General features: G+C 39.8%; 1 protein-coding gene across 1 annotated transcript in view; it reads left to right on the top strand.

Annotated features, from left to right (window-relative positions):
- The window catches only part of ATIC (5-aminoimidazole-4-carboxamide ribonucleotide formyltransferase/IMP cyclohydrolase), a 37,055-nt gene extending 20,570 nt beyond the window's left edge, over window positions 1–16,485 (top strand). Inside the window, exons 9-16 of the mRNA XM_023220440.3 lie at window positions 91–198; window positions 1,660–1,745; window positions 2,769–2,858; window positions 5,505–5,633; window positions 11,466–11,558; window positions 13,450–13,632; window positions 15,823–15,978; window positions 16,255–16,485. Coding sequence (XP_023076208.1) covers window positions 91–198; window positions 1,660–1,745; window positions 2,769–2,858; window positions 5,505–5,633; window positions 11,466–11,558; window positions 13,450–13,632; window positions 15,823–15,978; window positions 16,255–16,374 — 965 coding nt within the window. The 3' untranslated portion in view covers window positions 16,375–16,485. The remainder of the gene's footprint in view (window positions 1–90; window positions 199–1,659; window positions 1,746–2,768; window positions 2,859–5,504; window positions 5,634–11,465; window positions 11,559–13,449; window positions 13,633–15,822; window positions 15,979–16,254) is intronic.
- Window positions 16,486–18,812: the final 2,327 nt, after the last annotated feature.

An 18,812-nucleotide genomic window follows, 5' to 3' on the forward strand; every position in this document is an offset into this window, starting at 1 on the left:
ACTGGATGTTAAGAAAAATGTCTTGATTTAGGAGTTGACAGGTAGTAACTTTAGCTTTCTTAGTTTATGATTTTACTATTTTCTAACCAGGTGCTGCTGTTGGAATTCCACTCAGTGAAGATGAGGCCAAAGTCTGCATGGTCTATGATCTCTATAAAACCCTCACACCCATCTCAACGGCATATGCAAGAGCAAGAGGTCAGACTCATAGGGCTTTTGATTTGGAGGAGAAGGAAAAAGCAATGTTTTATCCTGAATAGAATAAAAAGGATAGAATAAAGAAAAAATAGATAGATATTCTATGTAATATATAGATGAAATTAAGGACTTCTATCTCTATATAAATATATAGTTATTTTATGTAATATAGTTTGATTAAAGTAAAATACCCTTTCATTATAGGATTTCCAATGTTTTACCAATTTTTTTTTTTTTTTTGAGACGGAGTCTGGCTCTGTCGCCCAGGCTGGAGTGCAGTGGCCGGATCTCAGCTCACTGCAAGCTCCGCCTCCCAGGTTCACGCCATTCTCCTGCCTCAGCCTCCTGAGTAGCTGGGACTACAGGCGCCCGCCACCTCGCCCGGCTCGTTTTTTGTATTTTTTGGTAGAGACGGGGTTTCACCGTGTTAGCCAGGATGGTCTCGATCTCCTGACCTCGTGATCCGCCCGTCTCGGCCTCCCAAAGTGCTGGGATTACAGGCTTGAGCCACCGCGCCCGGTCGCAATGTTTTAAGATGTTTACAGTTTCCAATGTTTTAAGAGTGATTATATGAGTGTCTCAAAAGACATTTGTTTATAAAAGTATGTTAGTATTTTAATATAGTAAATGGAAACACAATTGGAATTTGGTGAATGTAATTTTGCTAATTTAGGCTATCGAATGTGTTTGTTACTGTTTAATATGTGACCAAAATTGAAATTATAAAAAGCTTTTTTTTTTTTTTTTTTTTTTTTTTTAGGCCAATTTTTGCTCTGTTTCCCAGGCTGGAGTGCAGTGGCATGATCTTGGCTCACTGCAACCTCCGCCTCCTGGGTTCAAGCAATTCTCCTGCCTCAGTGTCCTGAGTAGCTGGGATTACAGGTGCATGCCACCACGCCTGGCTAATTTTTTTGTATTTTTAGTAGAGACGTGATTTCACTGTGTTGGCTAGGCTGGTCTCGAGCTCCTGACCTCAGGTGATTTACCTGCCTCAGCCTCCCAAAGTGCTGGGGTTACAGGTGTGATGTATGGCTCTTCTGACTTTACTAAATTTGGTTAGAGTCATGTTTTATCAGAGACATTTACTTGTTGAATTTAATAACCTGTGAATATTACTTTAATATTTGTGAAAGTTCTTGAGAAACTATTATCATAGTTTATCATCTGCAGCAGCGGTCAGCAACTTCAGCTGAATCCAGCCTGCCACCTGTTTTTGTGAATATAGTTTATATATTAACTGGTTCTTCACAGAAAAAGTTTTCTGAGTGTCACTCTAGAGGGTAAAATTAAAGAATATTTTCTTACTGGTTATTTCAGTTCAATGACTTATCGATCTGTTAAAATCTTATGTAAACAGTAAGGTTAGCTTTAGAGAAATGAATTTTCCACGACAGTGGAGAATTTTATTTTTCTATGTCAGGATACTTTGTGATAAATACCTCATTTTACTTTTATTTACAGGGGCTGATAGGATGTCTTCATTTGGTGATTTTGTTGGATTGTCCGATGTTTGTGATGTACCAACTGCAAAAATTATTTCCAGAGAAGTTAGTGGATATTCATGTATCTTAATCTGTGTGTAATTGAATAAAGCTTTATTTGTTCATATTGTTCACTGAAACCATACTATAATATTTATATTTATATCTTTAAATTAGTTAAGTTTATCATTTCATGTTCATATTTTAAATAGAACATGAATCTTAAATTGTTAATTTTGAAATGTAGTGAATTATTGTTTCAAATGGACATTTGGCTGTTATGATCATGTTTTTAACCTGTATATTTATTTTAAATTCTTTCATTGTCTTCATGTTATTGTTTCTGAAGAGCAGAAGTTGTAATCTTAGGTGGTGATGCGATAATGAATCTTATTGTACAATGGGAAAAAAATAGAAACTACATTAATAAACTTACTCCATCAGTTGAATACCAAACAGGTATTCCAGACAGGTGGGGGTACTGGTGGCAGTAGGAAGACAGGAAGAAAAGAAAAAAAGGTTGAATAGCTCAGAAAGGGAAAAAAATAGTCAGAAGTGAAGGCGAAGGAGCATGTGGCTTGGCGGTATTCTGTTGCTTTAGGATTCTTTCCATGGCTACTGCCATCCCTGGGTTACAGGTTACAGAAGGGCTATGGCGTTTGTACCTTTCGTCATGTTAAATCTCTGATTTAATCTGGTCTTGCTGTTAAGGAAAACGCCTGCCGGAAGAGGTCATTTAACCATGTACTAGCAGAGTCAGGACTAGAATGTGCTCTTATTCATTCAAAACACTTCCTGAAGAAATATTTCCTTCTGAGGTACATGCATTAGAGCACATCACTCATATTTTCTTAGTTTAAACTGAAAGGAACAAAAACTTGGAAAGGACAGAAAGTTAGGATCTGCGATACAGAAAGCCGTATTCTGACATAGATTTCTCTTTTTCAAGTATAGCATTAGCATTGTCTGTTGGAGGCAGAAACCAGAATATGCTGCCGTGTTATTTAAGGCTGATAATTGCTGCTAGATTTTTTTAAGAGGTGTTCTCTGATTTTTAAAAATAGAAATTAAAATTTAATATTTTTGCAGGTATCTGATGGTATAATTGCCCCAGGATATGAAGAAGAAGCTTTGACAATACTTTCCAAAAAGAAAAATGGAAATTACTGTGTCCTTCAGGTGAGTGCAATTCATGTTTGAAGCAGTAATTTGCACTTTTATTCTGTGTCTCTTCCCCCCTTGTTTAATCTTTCCTTTATACTCATACCCTTCTAGTTTATCCTTATTATGGTTTCTTTTCCCCTAATCCTGCATTAAAAAAATATACTATTAACTTGGGGGTTTGAGATGAGGGTAGCTTTCTTACCCTCAATTTTAACTTTTTGCTGGTTGAGATGGCTCATGCCTGTAGTTTCAGCCACTTGAGAGGCTGATGTGGGAGGATGGCTTGAGGCCAGGAATTGGAGGCTGTATTGTGGTACTGTGATGCCTGTGAATAACGACTGCACTCCAGCCTTGGCAGTGTAGTAAGACCATGTCTCTAAAATACTAATAATAATAACAATATTTAATGGAAAGTCTGTCCATCCTTCTGTTACCTTTTGAAAAAATAACTAATATTTTAAATTTCTTACTTATCTTTCCTGAAATAGTCTGTATATTCAGCAAATGTTTGCATGTGCATTTCTTTTTCTATTTTCCTATTGACACAAGTGCACCCTGCTTCACCTTCTTGGAAGTTTGTCCTGTATCTGTGTATTTTAACTTACGTAGACAGTCACCAATCTTTAGCTACTACAAATACCCCCGCAGTGAATGACCTGGAAAAGTCCTGAGAGTGAAATGAAGGCTTTAAAACAAGCTATATGTGTATTGATAAGCTTGATCGATACTGCCCCTTTCAGATGTTGTAGGCAAATTCATTGTCCTAACTGAAATATATAAGGATGCCTGTGTCCCAACACTTTTGCCAGCATTGTGATTTTATACTTTTAAAAAGTGTCTGCAATTAGAAAATGGCATCTCAATGTAGTTTTAACATTGTGTGTGGTATAAGCATCTTTTCATGTTTGAATGTTTTTATTCTTTTTATGAACTGTCTTTCCATATTCTTTGATTTTTCTACCAAGTTGTTGAGGTGTTGTTTTTTTTTTTAATTGATTTTTATGAGCTCTTCTGTATTGGGAAAACTAACTCATGGTCTAAGATCATGCATTGATAAAGCGAAGAGTTATTTCAATTTAAAGTAAAAATTCCTAATGCTACTTTTCACGTAGTATTTGATATCAGAACTCTGTGGAATCCTAATTCCATATAAGGAAAGTTATTAAGTATATTCCTTTGATTGTAAGATACCAATAATTTTATAGTTCACCATAGATTCCATGTCAGCTATTCAAGGAAAGAAGAAAATACTACATTCAAGATATATATTTTCTTTTTTAGCCACTTGACAGTCTGTTGCCCAGGCTAGAGTACAGTGGCACGATCTTAGCTCACGGCAACCTCTGCCTCCTGGGTTCAAGCAATTCTCCTGCCTCAGCCTCCTGAGTACCTGGGGCTACAGGCATGCACTACCAGGCCTGGCTGGTTTTTGTATTTTTAGTAGAGACCAGGTTTCACCATGTTGGTCAGGCTGGTCTCGAACTCCTGACCTCAAGGGATCCACCCGCCTCGGTCTCCCAAAGTGTTGGGATTATAGGCGTGAGACATCGCGCCTGGCCCCCAGTTTCTTAATCAAGTTTTGTTGTTGTTGTTACTAAGAGTATTATGTACTTAACAACTATTAGCATTTTCTTGTAGCATCATGGAAAATATTTTCCAAAACCTGAGTCATTGTCATGATCTCTTTAACACCTGATAGTACCATGTTGAAGAGTGTCAAAGGAATATGAGGACTTCATTGCTATTTTACTTATTTGAGAATTTGGCTTAGTTTGCACATTGGACACATGATGATAAGCATGAGACAACTTATCCCTCTACCTGACTTTTGATAAGTTTCTCCTAGCATCAGTTAATAGGAGAGCATACCAACTTCAGAAATTTTGTAATGCATAATACAAAGGAACATTTTAGAATTCAAGAAAGTGTAGATTAAGCAGAACTAATATGTATGGGGTCTTGCTGATAAATTATAGATGTCAGTGCTTTCTAAATCAAAGATCATCCAAAGCATAAAGAAGAAATAGTGTCAAGTTTAAAAAAAAATCCAGGGAGAGGAGAGTAGTGTTACACATACTGTTCCACATACCTCAATGTTTTTTTGGTTCAAAATTTGGGAGAGGAAGATGACAGTAAATCATACAGATTCCATCCAAATAACGAAGACCCAGGTTACAAATCCTGTTTTCTCACTTTTAGCTTTTAATTCATGGGTTAGCTGGGTATTTTGTAACAGATTTTTGGAAAGGAAAATTAGAATTTAATGTTTGTGTCATGGCTTATTTAATTAGCACATCTGTTTTATCTGCTGACCTTCCAAGAACCATACACATAGTAACTTAGCCAGAAACACACTCACTGGAATCATTGGTTTTTAACATATTGTATATAGGTTGTAAAATCTATAAAATACTATTGGGTAGTAAAACCTATAAAAGACTGGAGAAAAATATGAGTGCCTGGCTGTTGTATTGTATCATATCAGAATGATTAAACACATCATTTGGTGTGTGAGAAAAATTAGAAAGTTGGAAAAATGTGTAAAAAAATTAGCAACATGCATGTAACTTTACTTATAATGAAATCTTTTGTACATAAAATAAATGAAAAATTTCGGGGAAGTGGATAGATCACCTTTAACTTTTACAATTTGTGTTTTAGATGGACCAGTCTTACAAACCAGATGAAAATGAAGTTCGAACTCTCTTCGGTCTTCATTTAAGCCAGAAGAGAAATAATGGTGTCGTCGACAAGTCATTATTTAGCAATGTTGTTACCAAGAATAAAGATGTAAGTTGGGAAGTATCTGAACTGACTGCTAGTAACTTCAGTTGGTCTATTTTCAGGACTTATGAGCTTTACATTTATTAAGATCTGGATTTAGAACTGTTTTATATGCACACAGCTGCCTCATCTTTGAGTCATCAAATAAGCTTTGGAGTTGAAGAAATGAATCAAAGGCCATGTTAGATGCCTCCGTGCGTATGTACATACTAGAGTTATGTAGCTTCAGTCGTACATAAATGGGATCATGGGTTCCATAATCTGTCTCCTGTAACTTGCCTTTTTTCCATGTACTAGATTAGGCTACAAATGTGTTTTTGTATCAATAAATACAGATGTTGGGTGCGGTAGCTGACATCTGTAATCCCAACACTTTGGTAGGCCAAGGGGCAGATCTCTTGAGCTCAGGAGTCAAGACCAGCCTAACCAATGTGGTGAAACCCTGTCTCTAGAAAAAGTACAAAAATTAGCCTGGCGTGGTATCTGCACCCATAGGCCCAGCTACTCGAGTAGAGAGGCTGAGGTGGGAGGATTGAATGAGCCTGGGAGATTGAGGCTGCAGTACCACTGCACTCCAGTCTGGGTGACAGAACAATACCCTGTCTCAAAAATAAATGCGTAAGTATTCATATCTTTATCTGAAAGTCCATATGGCAGTCAGTCCATGTGTAGATGTACTATGATGTATATTTTTCTTATTTTTACTTTTATTATTTTTGTTTTAAGAGACTGAGTCTCGCTCTGTTGCCCAGGCTGGAGTGCAGTAGTGTGATCATAGCTCACTGCAACGTGGATCTTATGATGGATGTTTAGATTGCTTACATTTTCAGTGCTATAATCAATGTTTTTATATAGACAAGTTTTTGGACTTGTGCTCTTTGTTATCTTGTAGTAGGTACATGTAGGATAATGACGGTGATTTTTGTGTTTTGGATGTATTATCTCATTTAACACTTAGATCACTCTTCAGGGCTGACTACCATTGTGTCTGTTGTGAAGATCACAAAATTGTACCATAGAGAACAGTTAAGAAATTTGCCCAGAGTTGTACAATAAAGAATGGACAAGCTGACATTTATTTTCTGGAGTATCTTAACTGGGCCTTAAGTTCAAAGGATGTTTTTCCTAGGTCTAAAGTAGGCTGTGCTTGTTTTTCAGTACTTTGAAGGAATCCTTACATTGCTCTCTGGTCTGTCTGGCTGATGGCCTGGAATTTTTTTATTGAGTGCTAGGACTGGGTATGAAAAAACTGTAGCGATATTTGGAGGGCTGGATGGTGTTATGTTTTTCTCCGGTGTGGACTTGTGTTTCTGTTGGGCAGATAAGGTGTAGGTGATATCTTCATTCTGTGAGGAATTGTTGAGCTGATAGGAATTTAGCCTTCAGTCTTGGTGAAGACTGGTTTGTTATGGTTCACTCCTGCTCTCCTGAATCCCTAAGTATCTACTGCTGTACGCTGAACTCGGCTTTTGTCCCTTAGTCCTCTAAGACTGCCAAAAGTTGTGCTCAGCCAATGTACCTTTTAGTTTATTGCATGCAACTTGGAAAATACCTTGAGGAGAAAAGCAGACGGTCAGGCCTGTTTCTTCCTGCTTCCATTTTCTCTGTGATCTTTGCCTGTTAGTACTCGCTGTTGATCCTCTCTGCCGAGCTTTTCTGTTTGTTACTAAAAGAGAATTGATCTCTTAACAAGCTATTTGCTGTAACAGAAGAAGATGGGGGGCTTGCTCCCAGGTCTGACTCCTGTGGCCTTTTCAGTAGAATTGCTAGAAATAAGCCTTAAAATCTTTATCCAGAGAGTTCTGTCTGTTGATAAGCATACGATGATTAACACATCTTTTTTTGTTTGTGGATTTAATGGCTATTCTTTTATTTCTGTCTTTGACAATTAATGGTGTCCTGAAGTAAAGAAACATGTAGGCATACATAGAAATATCTTTCAGCCCTTTGGAATCCACTCTGGTTGGTTCATGTCCTTTGAAAAATACCGAATGGATATTGACCTAGATTCCATGGTACCATGTTGAGAATTGTGCCTACCTACTGAGAGTCTTTTTTCCTAAGGTTTGTAGATACTGGATTCATTAATAATTTAGCGATCTTGATAGGTTTTGTGCCTCTGGATATTTTTTTACAAGGGTGGTGGGTATGATCTTAATCGTTTATCTAAACTCTCTCCTTGCTTCATGTGAGTTCTTAGTAGAAATTTGGAAACTTAAGGATGAGAGAATGATAGCTTTATTCTCCTTTCTATTTTACCCCTGTCTTTTTAAGTGGATTTTTGTTAACATTCCAGCCTCAGAATTATTAGTCTGGAATCATTTCAGTCCTGAGAGAGCCAGACAGGTGGACAGAATGTTTATTAATACTGAACATGTTTGAATTATTTCCTCTTCTCCCATTTTTCTTGAATAGTGCTTTAATTGTTGTAACTATTTGTAGCATGTTTCTAAGACTGGATTCCCTTACTCCCACTGGCATTTCTCGTATTCCTTGATCCCAACCCAGGATGCCAACTATATTAGTTTTTATCATGCTGCTGTGAAGAAATTCCTGAGACTGGGTAATTTATAAAGAAAAGAGGTTTAATTGACTCAGTTCCACACGGTTGGGGAGGCCTCAGGAATTGTACAATCATGGCAGAAGGCACCTCTTCACAGGGCGGCAGGAGAGGGAATGAGTGGAAGCAAGAGAAATGCCATATGCTTACTGTCAGATCTCATGAGACTCACTCATTATCACGAGAATTGCACGGGGGAAACTGCCTCCATGATCCAGTTACCTCTACCTAGTCCCACCTGTGGACATGTGGGGATATTATAATTCAGGGTGAGATTTAGGTGGGGACACAGCCAAACCCTATCACCAAGATTATCTTTGAAGGTCTAGACATCTGTGAAGCTGGCTGTTGCTAATAAGTTTTCTGGGAACCAAAGGAATCAGATTTATAGTTGGTGACTCAAATAGCAGATAAAGATAAAAGATATGTAACAACAATAATACCTTAGAGTAAATTCTTAAGAAATCCTAATAGCTTTTTTAAATTAACTTTTAATTTTGAGGTGAAAGTTGTAGGTTCACATGCAGAGTTGTAAGAGTTCCCATGTAACTGTTACCCTATTTCTCCTAATGCTAGCATTTGTCATACTACAGTACAATTCCACAACCATGCCATTGACATTGGTAACAGTTGAAGATACAGGACATTTTCTGGCCGGGTGCAGTGGGTCACGCCTGTAATCCCAGCACTGTGGGAGGCTGAGATGGGCGGATCACGAGGTCAGGAGATCGAGACCATCCTGGCTAACATGGACAGGGAAACCCCATCTCTACTAAAAATACAAAAACTTAGCCTGCCTGCTGGCAGGCGCCTATAGTCCCAGCTACTTGGAAGGCTGAGGCAGGAGAATGGTTTGAACCCAGGAGGCGGAGCTTGCAGTGAGCCCAGATCACGCCACTGTACTCCAAGCTGGGCGGCAGAGTGAGACTCCGTCTCAAAACATAAACAAAAATTTAAAAAACATAAAGATATAGGACATTTCCAACACTGCAGTGATCCCTCATGTTCTTCTGGAGCCAGGCTCACTTGATACTGCTTCCACCCCCTCCTTACCCTTGGGCAACCACAAATCTGTTTTTCCTTTCTATAATTTTCATTCATCGTGCATTCATACACAGGTTTTCTTTTTTTTGTGAACATAAGGTTTTGTTTTTGTTTTTGTTTTCTGAGGAAACAGGTTCTAACTCTGTTGCCCAGGCTGGAGTGCAATGGCGTGATCTTGGCTCACTGCAATCTCCGCCTCCCTGGTTCAAGCAGTTCTCTTGCCTCAGCCTCCCAAGTAGCTGGGATTACAGGCATGCACCACCACACCTGGCTAATCTTTGTATTTTCAGTAGAGACGGTGTTTCACCATGTTGTTCAGGCTGGTCTTGAACTCCTAACTCAGGTGATCCACCTGCCTTGGCCTCCCAAAGTGTTGGGATTACAGGCGTGAGCCACTGTGCCCAGCCTAAACATAAGTTTTTATTTCTCTTTGATAAATGCCCAGGGTTGTTAATTGCTTTGTGGTATGGTAGTTGCATGTTTACTAAGAAACTGCTGAATTGTTTTCTAGAGTGGCTTGTACCATTTTGTATTCCCACCAGCAGTGGATGAGTGATCCAGTGTGTCTGCATCCTTACTAGCTTTTGGTATTGCCACCTTTTTTGTTTTGTTTTGTTTTTTTAAAGACATTCTGATACGTGTGTATCAATATCTCACTGATTTTAATCTGCATAATAGTTCATGATGTTGAACAGTTTTTTGTGTACTTATTTGTTACCTGTGTATCCTTTTTGGTGAAATGTCTCTATGTCTTTTGCTCATTTTCTAATTAAATTTTTGACGTAACTGAGTTGTTTTGTTTTGTTTTGAGATGAAGTCTCGCTCAGTCACCTAGACTGGAGTGCAGTGGCACGAGCTTGTTTCACTGCAGCCTCCACCTCCCAGGTTCAAGTGATTCTCCTACCTCAGCCTCCTGAGTAGCTGGGATGACAGGAATGTGCCACCACACGTGGCTAATTTTTATATTTTTAGTAGAGATGGGGTTTCACCATGTTGGCCAGGCTGGCCTGGAACTCCTGACCTCAGGTGGTCCACTTGCCTTGGCCTCCCGAAGTGCTAGGATTACAAGTGTGAGCCACTGCAACTGGCCTGTTACTGAGTTTTTAAAGTGTTTTTGTGTTTTAGGGGCTAGTTTGTTGTTGGATATGAAGTTTGTTAATAATTTTCTCCTAGTCTGTAGCTTGTCTTTTCATCCCCTTTAACGAGGAATCTTTTACAGAGTAAAAGTTCTTAATTTTACTGAAGTCAAATTTATCAACTTACCCGTTGGCTGCAGCGAATATCCTCTGTCCACTTAGCATACAGAGGTGGACTATCATCCTTCTTTTCCATTTGTATTCATGCTTTATACTAAAGATAGTGATATTTTTGGGCGTTACTCTTGTTGTTCTGTTTGGTCCAGTAACTCGTAATGGTTTTTGAACGGTTTCTACTTAAGTTATTCTAAACAAAAGAGAAAATGATCCTATTTTGATTTTTCCAAACAGTCTTGGCTGTCTGTTTGCATCATAATGATTTGTGATGTCGATGAAACAGTTCTCCGCATTGGTTCTGAACAGAAATTTTACCATGTCTCCAGATCTTTAAAAGTACTCTGGTCAAGAAAATATTGTTTGTCAGTTTTGGAATGGGTATGGTAGTTCTTACCTCATGTGATATAAAAAGATTTAATCCACAATTGCTGCAAAATAACATTAATTTGTTTCTATGGATGCATTGTGCTAAGTTCCACCACAAATGTGTTAAATATTTAAGTAAATCATGGTAGTGTGTAGCAGGAACAGTTAATTTCCCTCTGTCATTTGAGAGTTATAACTATGTCGTAGGTCTTTTACATTAAATAGAACTAAGAAGCTTAAAGTTGGCTGGGCGTGGTGGCTCACACCTGTTGTAATCCTGGCTCTCTGGGAGGCTGAGGCAAGTAGATGACTTGAGCTCAGGAGTTCGAGACCAGCCTGGCCAACATGGTGAAACCCCATCTCTACTAAAAATACAAAAATTAGCCAGGCATGGTAGTGTGCATCTGTAATTGAAGTGTGAGAATCTCTTGAACCCGGGAGGTGGAGGTTGCAGTGAGCCGAGGTAGTGCCGTTGGAGATGTCCCATTGTGTCTGGGAGACAGAGTGAGATTCTGATTCAAAAGAAAACACAAAAAATAACATTTAAAAAAAGAAACTTAAAATTAAATGAGTTTAAAAGGCCCCATGCGATTTACCATTGTGTATGTGTTTCAGTTGCCAGAGTCAGCCATCCGAGACCTCATCGTAGCCACCATTGCTGTCAAGTACACTCAGTCTAACTCCGTGTGCTACGCCAAGAATGGGCAGGTAAATGGGCTGTTGGATTTGCCTTCAGGGGACTGTTGTTTTACGAAATTATATTTAAGCATCCGTCTGCCTTAGATATTGGACAGCCTAAAAGGGAATACTTGCCAAGTGTTTCTCTTTTGGGTTTGTCAGTGTTTTCCTCAGTACCGTGGTGGGCTGTTGAAACTAATGATGATCAGAAAATATCTTTGGAACCAGGTACTTGGAACCAGGTACTCAAATTAGTTGTGCCTCTTCTTGCCTGGAGTAGGTTGGCACATTTTGGATTAGTGAGACTCTAATAGCTGTTACAAAACTGGATTATTTACTCTTCTTTTCCCCCATTGGTAGTATTTCCAGGGAAGAAGAGGTAAGTTATGGTACTGCCACCTGCCAGCCTATATTTTTGCAGCCTGCAGGGTATTTTCACATTATTTCTTAACGTTGTCTTATCAAGAATCTGCTGAGTAGAAAGACTGCTAGACTAGGAGTTAACCTGATCTTTAAAAAATCACGTTTATTGAGGCATAATTTGTATATACTGTAGAATTCACCTTTTTAAATGTACAGTTTGACCAGCGTTCACAAATTTCACAGGATGTGACCGCTGCCGCAATAAAATACTGAACATTTCTCACTGTGTGATGTTAAGCAAGATATTGAACTTCTTTCCTAGCATCCTGAGCCTCAAAATACAAGATTGAACTGGTTCATCTCTAAGGTCTCTGCTAGCCTTTTCTTCACACGGTGTCCTGAGCTTATCTCTTGGCATTTGTTAAATTATTTGGCCCACATGTGATGGGGAGGCAGATGGATATGAATTAGCCTATGGCCTAGAAGACCCCAGATTGCCAATCTCTATAGTAACAAACTCCTGGGACGTTGTGTCTACTGACGTCAGGTTCTAGGAAGTTCTGTAAGTCCATGTAGAGTGAGTCCTTCTTTCCTGATGTCCAGGTGGAGGCAGCTGCACAGGTGTTTGTGGTCTCTTTTGTTCTCTTGTAGCTGTGGGCAGGGTTGCCAGCAGCTGTGCTCAGAAAGAGATGGACTGTTGGGCAGACAGCTGAGGGGCTGTTCATTGTAGGAACTAAAACCAGAAAACACACCTGTACATTTAAGTCCTTGGTGCTTAGAATTCAACCCATAGAAATAGAGGAAGGAAGGAAGAACATTTGTACCTGGTGGAATTGTTTCTGCTTTTAGCTACCCATGTCAGATCCTTATCTCAATTTCTGAGAGTTGATATTTTAACTGTAATTTATACACTGGGACAAAGACTTTCAAATAACCATAGTTATTTTTGTGGTCATTGGTTTTATTTATTAGTTAATTATAGAGACAAGGTCTTGCTCCGTTGCCCAGGCCAGAGTACAGTGACATGATCATAGCTCACTGTAGCCTTGGACTCCTGGGCCCAAGCGATCCTCCCACTTCAGCCTCCTGAGTAGCTGGGACTACAGGTGTACGCCACCACTCCCAGCTATTTTTTTATTCTTTTTTTTAATAGAGATGAGATGTTGCCATCTTGCCCAGGCTGGTCTCCTGGGCTCAAGCGATCCTTCTCTCCTGGCCTCCCAAAGTGCTGGGATTACAGGCATGAGCCAGTGTGCCCAGTGTTGGTCATTAATTTTAACTTTTTTTTTTTTTTTTTGCCCTCAAGCCATCAATTTTATTGAATTGTAGAATATTAATAGTCAGGTCACATATCACTGAAGAGCTATAAATAGTAGTTATAAACCTCTTATTCCCCTCCCTTTTAATGACTTAAAAATTATTTATATTTCTCTTGTTTTGGCCTGATATGTTCCTCCACAAAACTAATAAATAGGTTTTAGAGAATGTGCACAAAAGATCCTTTTGCGAAGAAAGTGTTGTTGGAAGAGGTGTTCACTTTAATGTCTGCGTTCCTCAGGTTATCGGCATTGGAGCAGGACAGCAGTCTCGTATACACTGCACTCGACTTGCAGGAGATAAGGCAAACTATTGGTGGCTTAGACACCATCCACAAGTGCTTTTGATGAAGTTTAAAACAGGAGTGAAGAGAGCAGAAATCTCCAATGCCATCGATCAGTATGTGACTGGAACCATTGGCGAGGTGAAGGACTTGTCATTGGGTTCTGGGCTGTATTAATATTCAGTTCATCCCTTTATGTGTAACAGATGTTAGCTTCATCACTACACAGAGAAAAAGATACTTTCCTTGAAATTCTATGTTATCTAAAATAGATCATTGAAACTTCTTACACATTTCTCATTTTCTTCTGTCTCATGTAACTTTCTTCATTGTTTTTGACCCCTTTCTGAAGCCACAGACCTCTGTCTTTTTAAGTTGCAGCCTTTGTGTAGGTTTGTATATTGTACTTCCCCTGTTGATTATAAGCTTTTGATGACAAGAACTGCTTTTCACCTGTGTCGAGGTGTCTGCCATCGTGTCAGGCATGGTGCTTGCTGTCTGACGGGTCTGTATTCAACATTAAATACAAATTGCTTGACGGCAGGTAACTGTAGAGTCTTCTCCCACCACATTTTCTACATGTGCCATTAATAACTTGATATATTTTGTTACATTTCATGTTCTTCTGTTTGAAGAAGGTATGTGGGAACATGACAATCGCAAACGTTAGGTAGGTAGCCTGCCGGAAGAAAAGATCTAGCCCAGTTTCTGGACATATTACGTGCCTAACAAAATGCTGGATGGAAAACAGAAGCCTGCTAATCAAATAGTAGATGGTCTTCTGAAGAGCCAGTTGACTACCCTCAGATTTTTATTCAGGAGCAGGAATCAACATAAGTGTCACTGAAGAATGAGGCTGCAGAATGTAACTGAAGTAGTTAAAATATCTTTTTTTTTTTTTTTAACTTTGATACTTGGATTTTTCTGTTTGATATTATCAGTCAACCCCTGCTACTAGTCCTGGAAGAGTTCCGGAAGTGAACAAGAGTAAAAGTACATCAAAGCTAAAACATCACCCAAGATAGAAGCACCTTGTAAAATATGATGAACTGTCTTAGTCTGTTTGTGCTGCTATGACACAATACTGCAGGCTGGGTAACTTATAAACCATAGATATTTATTTTTCATAGTTCTGGGACTTCACAAAGTCCCAGATCAAGGTACTGGTGGGCTGAGAGTCTGGGGAGGCCTACCGTCTGCTTCCAAGATGGCACAGCCCTCTCTGGAGAGGACAGACACTGTGTCCTTACTTCACAGAGGGGGCAAACTTCCTCTGAAGCCCTTTTATAAGTCCATAATCCATTCATGAGGGCCTCACCCTCATCGCCTAATAACCTTGTAAAGGCCTTACTTTTTAATACTGTTGCATTGAGGATTAAGTTTCAACATGAATTTTGGAGGAGATACACACACTCAAACCATAGCAAATATGAATTGTGTTTTGTCTACAACTGATTTTAGATTTAAAATAATTTTTGTATAAATGTAGTTATAGAACATTCATCCTCATCTCTTTCCTAGATTGGATATGGAGGGGTTTTATTTGAAAACTAAAAACCCTTGGAATACAATTTTTTATTTGCCTTCTTTGCTACAGTACTATCAAAGCAGTAGATCTAAATTAGACAGTAGTCTAATTAATAGACATAAAGTAGTAGATATGAAGTAGATTTAAATTAGAGATTTTAAAAACAGTGTATTTTTATGTAAGTAGCTTAGCCAAAAATAGAAAAATTATATATATAGTTGGAATAAACTGATTTAGAAAGTAAAATGGTATTATCTTTATTTGGTAAACTTAGAATCACTTTTTTTCCTTAGTGAAAATGTTTCTAAAAGCATCAGAGAGATTCTAGATATGTGAACTTCCATGTAAATAATGGTCATTATTTACAGTTAAGAAGTTCTGGCCGGCCGCGGTGGCTCATGCCTGTAATCCCAGCACTTTGGGAGGCCGAGCTGGGCGGGTCACGAGGTCAAGAGATTGAGACCCTCCTAGCCAACGTGGTGAAACTCTGTCTACAAAAATACAAAAATTAGCTGGGTGTGGTGGTATGCTCTTGTAGTGCCAGGTATTTGGGAGGCTGAGGCAAGAGAACTGCTTGAACCTGGGAGGTAGAGCTTGCAGGAAGCCGAGATCGTGCCATTGTACTCCAGCCTGGTGACAGTGCAAGACTCCATCTAAAATAAATAATAAATAAATAAATAATAATAATAATAAAAAGAAGTCCTAGGAAAAATGCCCAGGTGCTTTCTGGCATGGTGCTTTGCACCAGATGGGACTAAAGACAATGTCAGACTAAGCTTCTTCCTTTCTCTCTCCCCACATAGGATGAAGATTTGATCAAGTGGAAGGCATTGTTTGAGGAAGTCCCTGAGTTACTCACTGAGGCAGAGAAGAAGGAATGGGTTGAGAAACTGACTGAAGTTTCTATCAGCTCTGATGCCTTCTTCCCTTTCAGAGATAATGTAGACAGAGCTAAAAGGGTAAGTATGGAATTGGGTGCATTTGCCTAGAGTTGAGCATTATGTAGAAACTGTTTCAGAAATCCTGCTTTTGATTTTTTAAAGGTGTGGTAAAGTGATACAGATTGGTAATATTCAGAGAACCATTTGACTTCTCCTTCGGGTGGATGGAGAACCCAAATCCTGTTGTTGTTCTGCCTGTTTGAGTGGATCTTTGTTAGCATATGCTTTTTAGAGGGGATTTTGAGTTGTGCAGGTTTTTGCATAAAGTTGCGTTTTGAAAATCAATTCCCCCAGAGTGGTGTGGCGTACATTGCGGCTCCCGCCGGTTCTGCTGCTGACAAAGTTGTGATTGAAGCCTGCGACGAACTGGGAATCATCCTCGCTCATACGAACCTTCGGCTCTTCCACCACTGATTTTACCACACGCTGCTTTTTGGCTTGCTTATGTGTAGGTGAACAGTCACGCCTGAAACTTTATGAGAATAACTTTTTAAAAAAATAAAACAGCACCTCTTAATCACTGGATCCATAATTTTTGGTAGTTGTGTTTTATGTTAAAGATACAGGCTCTTTCAACTGACACATGACACATAAATGAGGAATTCCAGAGCACCCCCGCCTGCCGGAGCTCAGCCCGTCCCACAGCACTGCCTGTGTGAAACATAAACATTCATGGGAACCAAACGAACTGAGCAGCCAGAGGACATGGCACAAGTGTCTTAAAACTCCATGTTTCCTCCTAGGGGAGTCTTCTCATGTTTTTTTTTTTTTAATTGTATTTTTTTGAGATGGAGTCTTGCTCTGTTGCTCAGGCTAGTCAGTGACGTGATCTCGGTAACCTCCGCCTCCCAGGTTCAAGTGATTCTTCTGCCTCAGCCTCCCGAGTAGCTAGGATTCCAGGCATGCACCACCATACCTGGCTAATTTTTGTATTTTTTTTTGTTTTTGAGACGGAGTCTCGCTCTGTCGCCCAGGCTGGAGTGCAGTGGAGCAATCTCGGCTCACTGCAAGCTCCGCCTCCCAGGTTCACGCCATTCTCCTGCTTCAGCCTCCGGAGTAGCTGGGACTACAGGCACCCGCCACCACGCCTGGCTAATTTTGTTTTTTTTCGTATTTTTAGTAGAGATGGGGTTTCACCGTGTTAGCCAGGATGGTCTCGATCTCCTGACCTTGTGATCTGCCCACCTCGGCCTCCCAAAGTGCTGGGATTACAGACGTGAGCCACCGTGCCCGGCCAATTTTTGTATTTTTAGTAGAGACAGGGTTTCACCATATTGGTTAGGCTGGTCTCAAACTCCTGACCTCGTGATCCACCTGCCTCGGCCTCCCAAAGTGCTGGAATTACAGGCTTGAGCCACTGCGCCCGGCCCTCATGCCATTTATTTTTAATCACACTTCTGAGAAGCTTGGTTGTCTACTTTTCAAACAAACAGCAGATTGGCACCTGTGAACTGGAACCTTAGAGGGGATTAGTAAGTCTTGCTGACACCCTGTATGGATACTCTAGTGCATATTTTTCTTGGTGCTAAGTGAAATGTTTCCCAGAATTTCAGCAGCCGTAGATTCACTCTCTGGAGCTACATAAAAATGTAGTCAATGTTCAGTGCTCAGAAATTGTACCCAATATTCCAATTACAGGCTTATCACTGCAGTGGGCACAGTGGGAGGGCAGTGCCTTCCTTCATCAGGACAGCCCTGTGCATCTGTGTGTCCTGCCTGTGTGCTTCTGACCATTCCCGTGCATTGCACCTGTGTTCAAGTAAAACGCTTTGCCATTGTTCACCTTGACTGATGAGTCCTACCCTCTTCCCAAGTCTTTAACCTACTCCCCCTTGCTAAATAAAAATTTCTGAAGTTTTTTTCTCAATGGTCATGTTTCTAATGTATTTCTGCATCAGCTAGTTTTCCAGCCCCTGCATAGTACCTGCCCACGTTGAAACAAGGCTGACTTGTGTGATCAGTAAAACACTGCAGAAAAAATACGACTTTTGAGGCTAGGTCCTAATGCATTGCAACTTCAACCTTAGTTTTTTGGATTACTTCCTCTGGGATAAGCCAAGGCCACGTTGTAAGATTTAAGCAGCCATCCACAAAGAGAGAAGCCATCTTGCTTACACTTGCTGCCAGCCATATGAGTGAGCCACCTCAGAGGTGGATCCTCCAGCTCCAGTCCCAGGCAACATCTGGCTTCGACCTCTTCAGAGACCTGAGCCAGAACTGCCCCAAAGAGCTCTTGAATTCCTGACCCAGAGATAGAGATGCATGCTGTCGTAAGCCACAAAGTTCTGGGGTAATTATGTAGCAGTAAATAGCTAATACAGATTTTGGCTTATAAATTGAGTGCATTGTCTTTTTGATGGTTCTTTGGCTTGACCAAAGGTTAACATGAAGGGTATGATAATGAGAACAGGCTGGGCACTGTGTCTCCTGTCTATAATCCTAGCACTTTGGGAGGATCGCTTGAGGCCAGGAATTCAAGACCAGCCTGGGCAGCAGCAACATCCTCATCTCTAAAAATAAAAAAGAAAATTTTAATTAGCTGGACATGGTGGCTCATGTTTGTAGTATTCCTCACATAAATGAAGAATAAATAAATGGAGAACATACAACTTCCATGCAGAAGAATTCTAAGTAATTTACATCAACACTCCACCTTTAAGATGGGCATATCTCCCAGTCCTTAAGTGTAGCCTGTACAGAGTGACTTGCTTGCAAAGAGGAGAGTATAGAAATGGGAATAAAATAGTAACTACAGTGGAGAAAACTGACACTTTCTCAGCCAGATGATCAAGGTCAACATTGATAATGTCATGTTGCTAGGAAATACCTCAAAATGGGAGAATGGCACTTTA

The sequence above is a fragment of the Piliocolobus tephrosceles genome, chromosome 11 (assembly GCF_002776525.5).
Source record: "Piliocolobus tephrosceles isolate RC106 chromosome 11, ASM277652v3, whole genome shotgun sequence".
Classification (NCBI taxonomy): Eukaryota; Metazoa; Chordata; class Mammalia; order Primates; family Cercopithecidae; genus Piliocolobus; species Piliocolobus tephrosceles.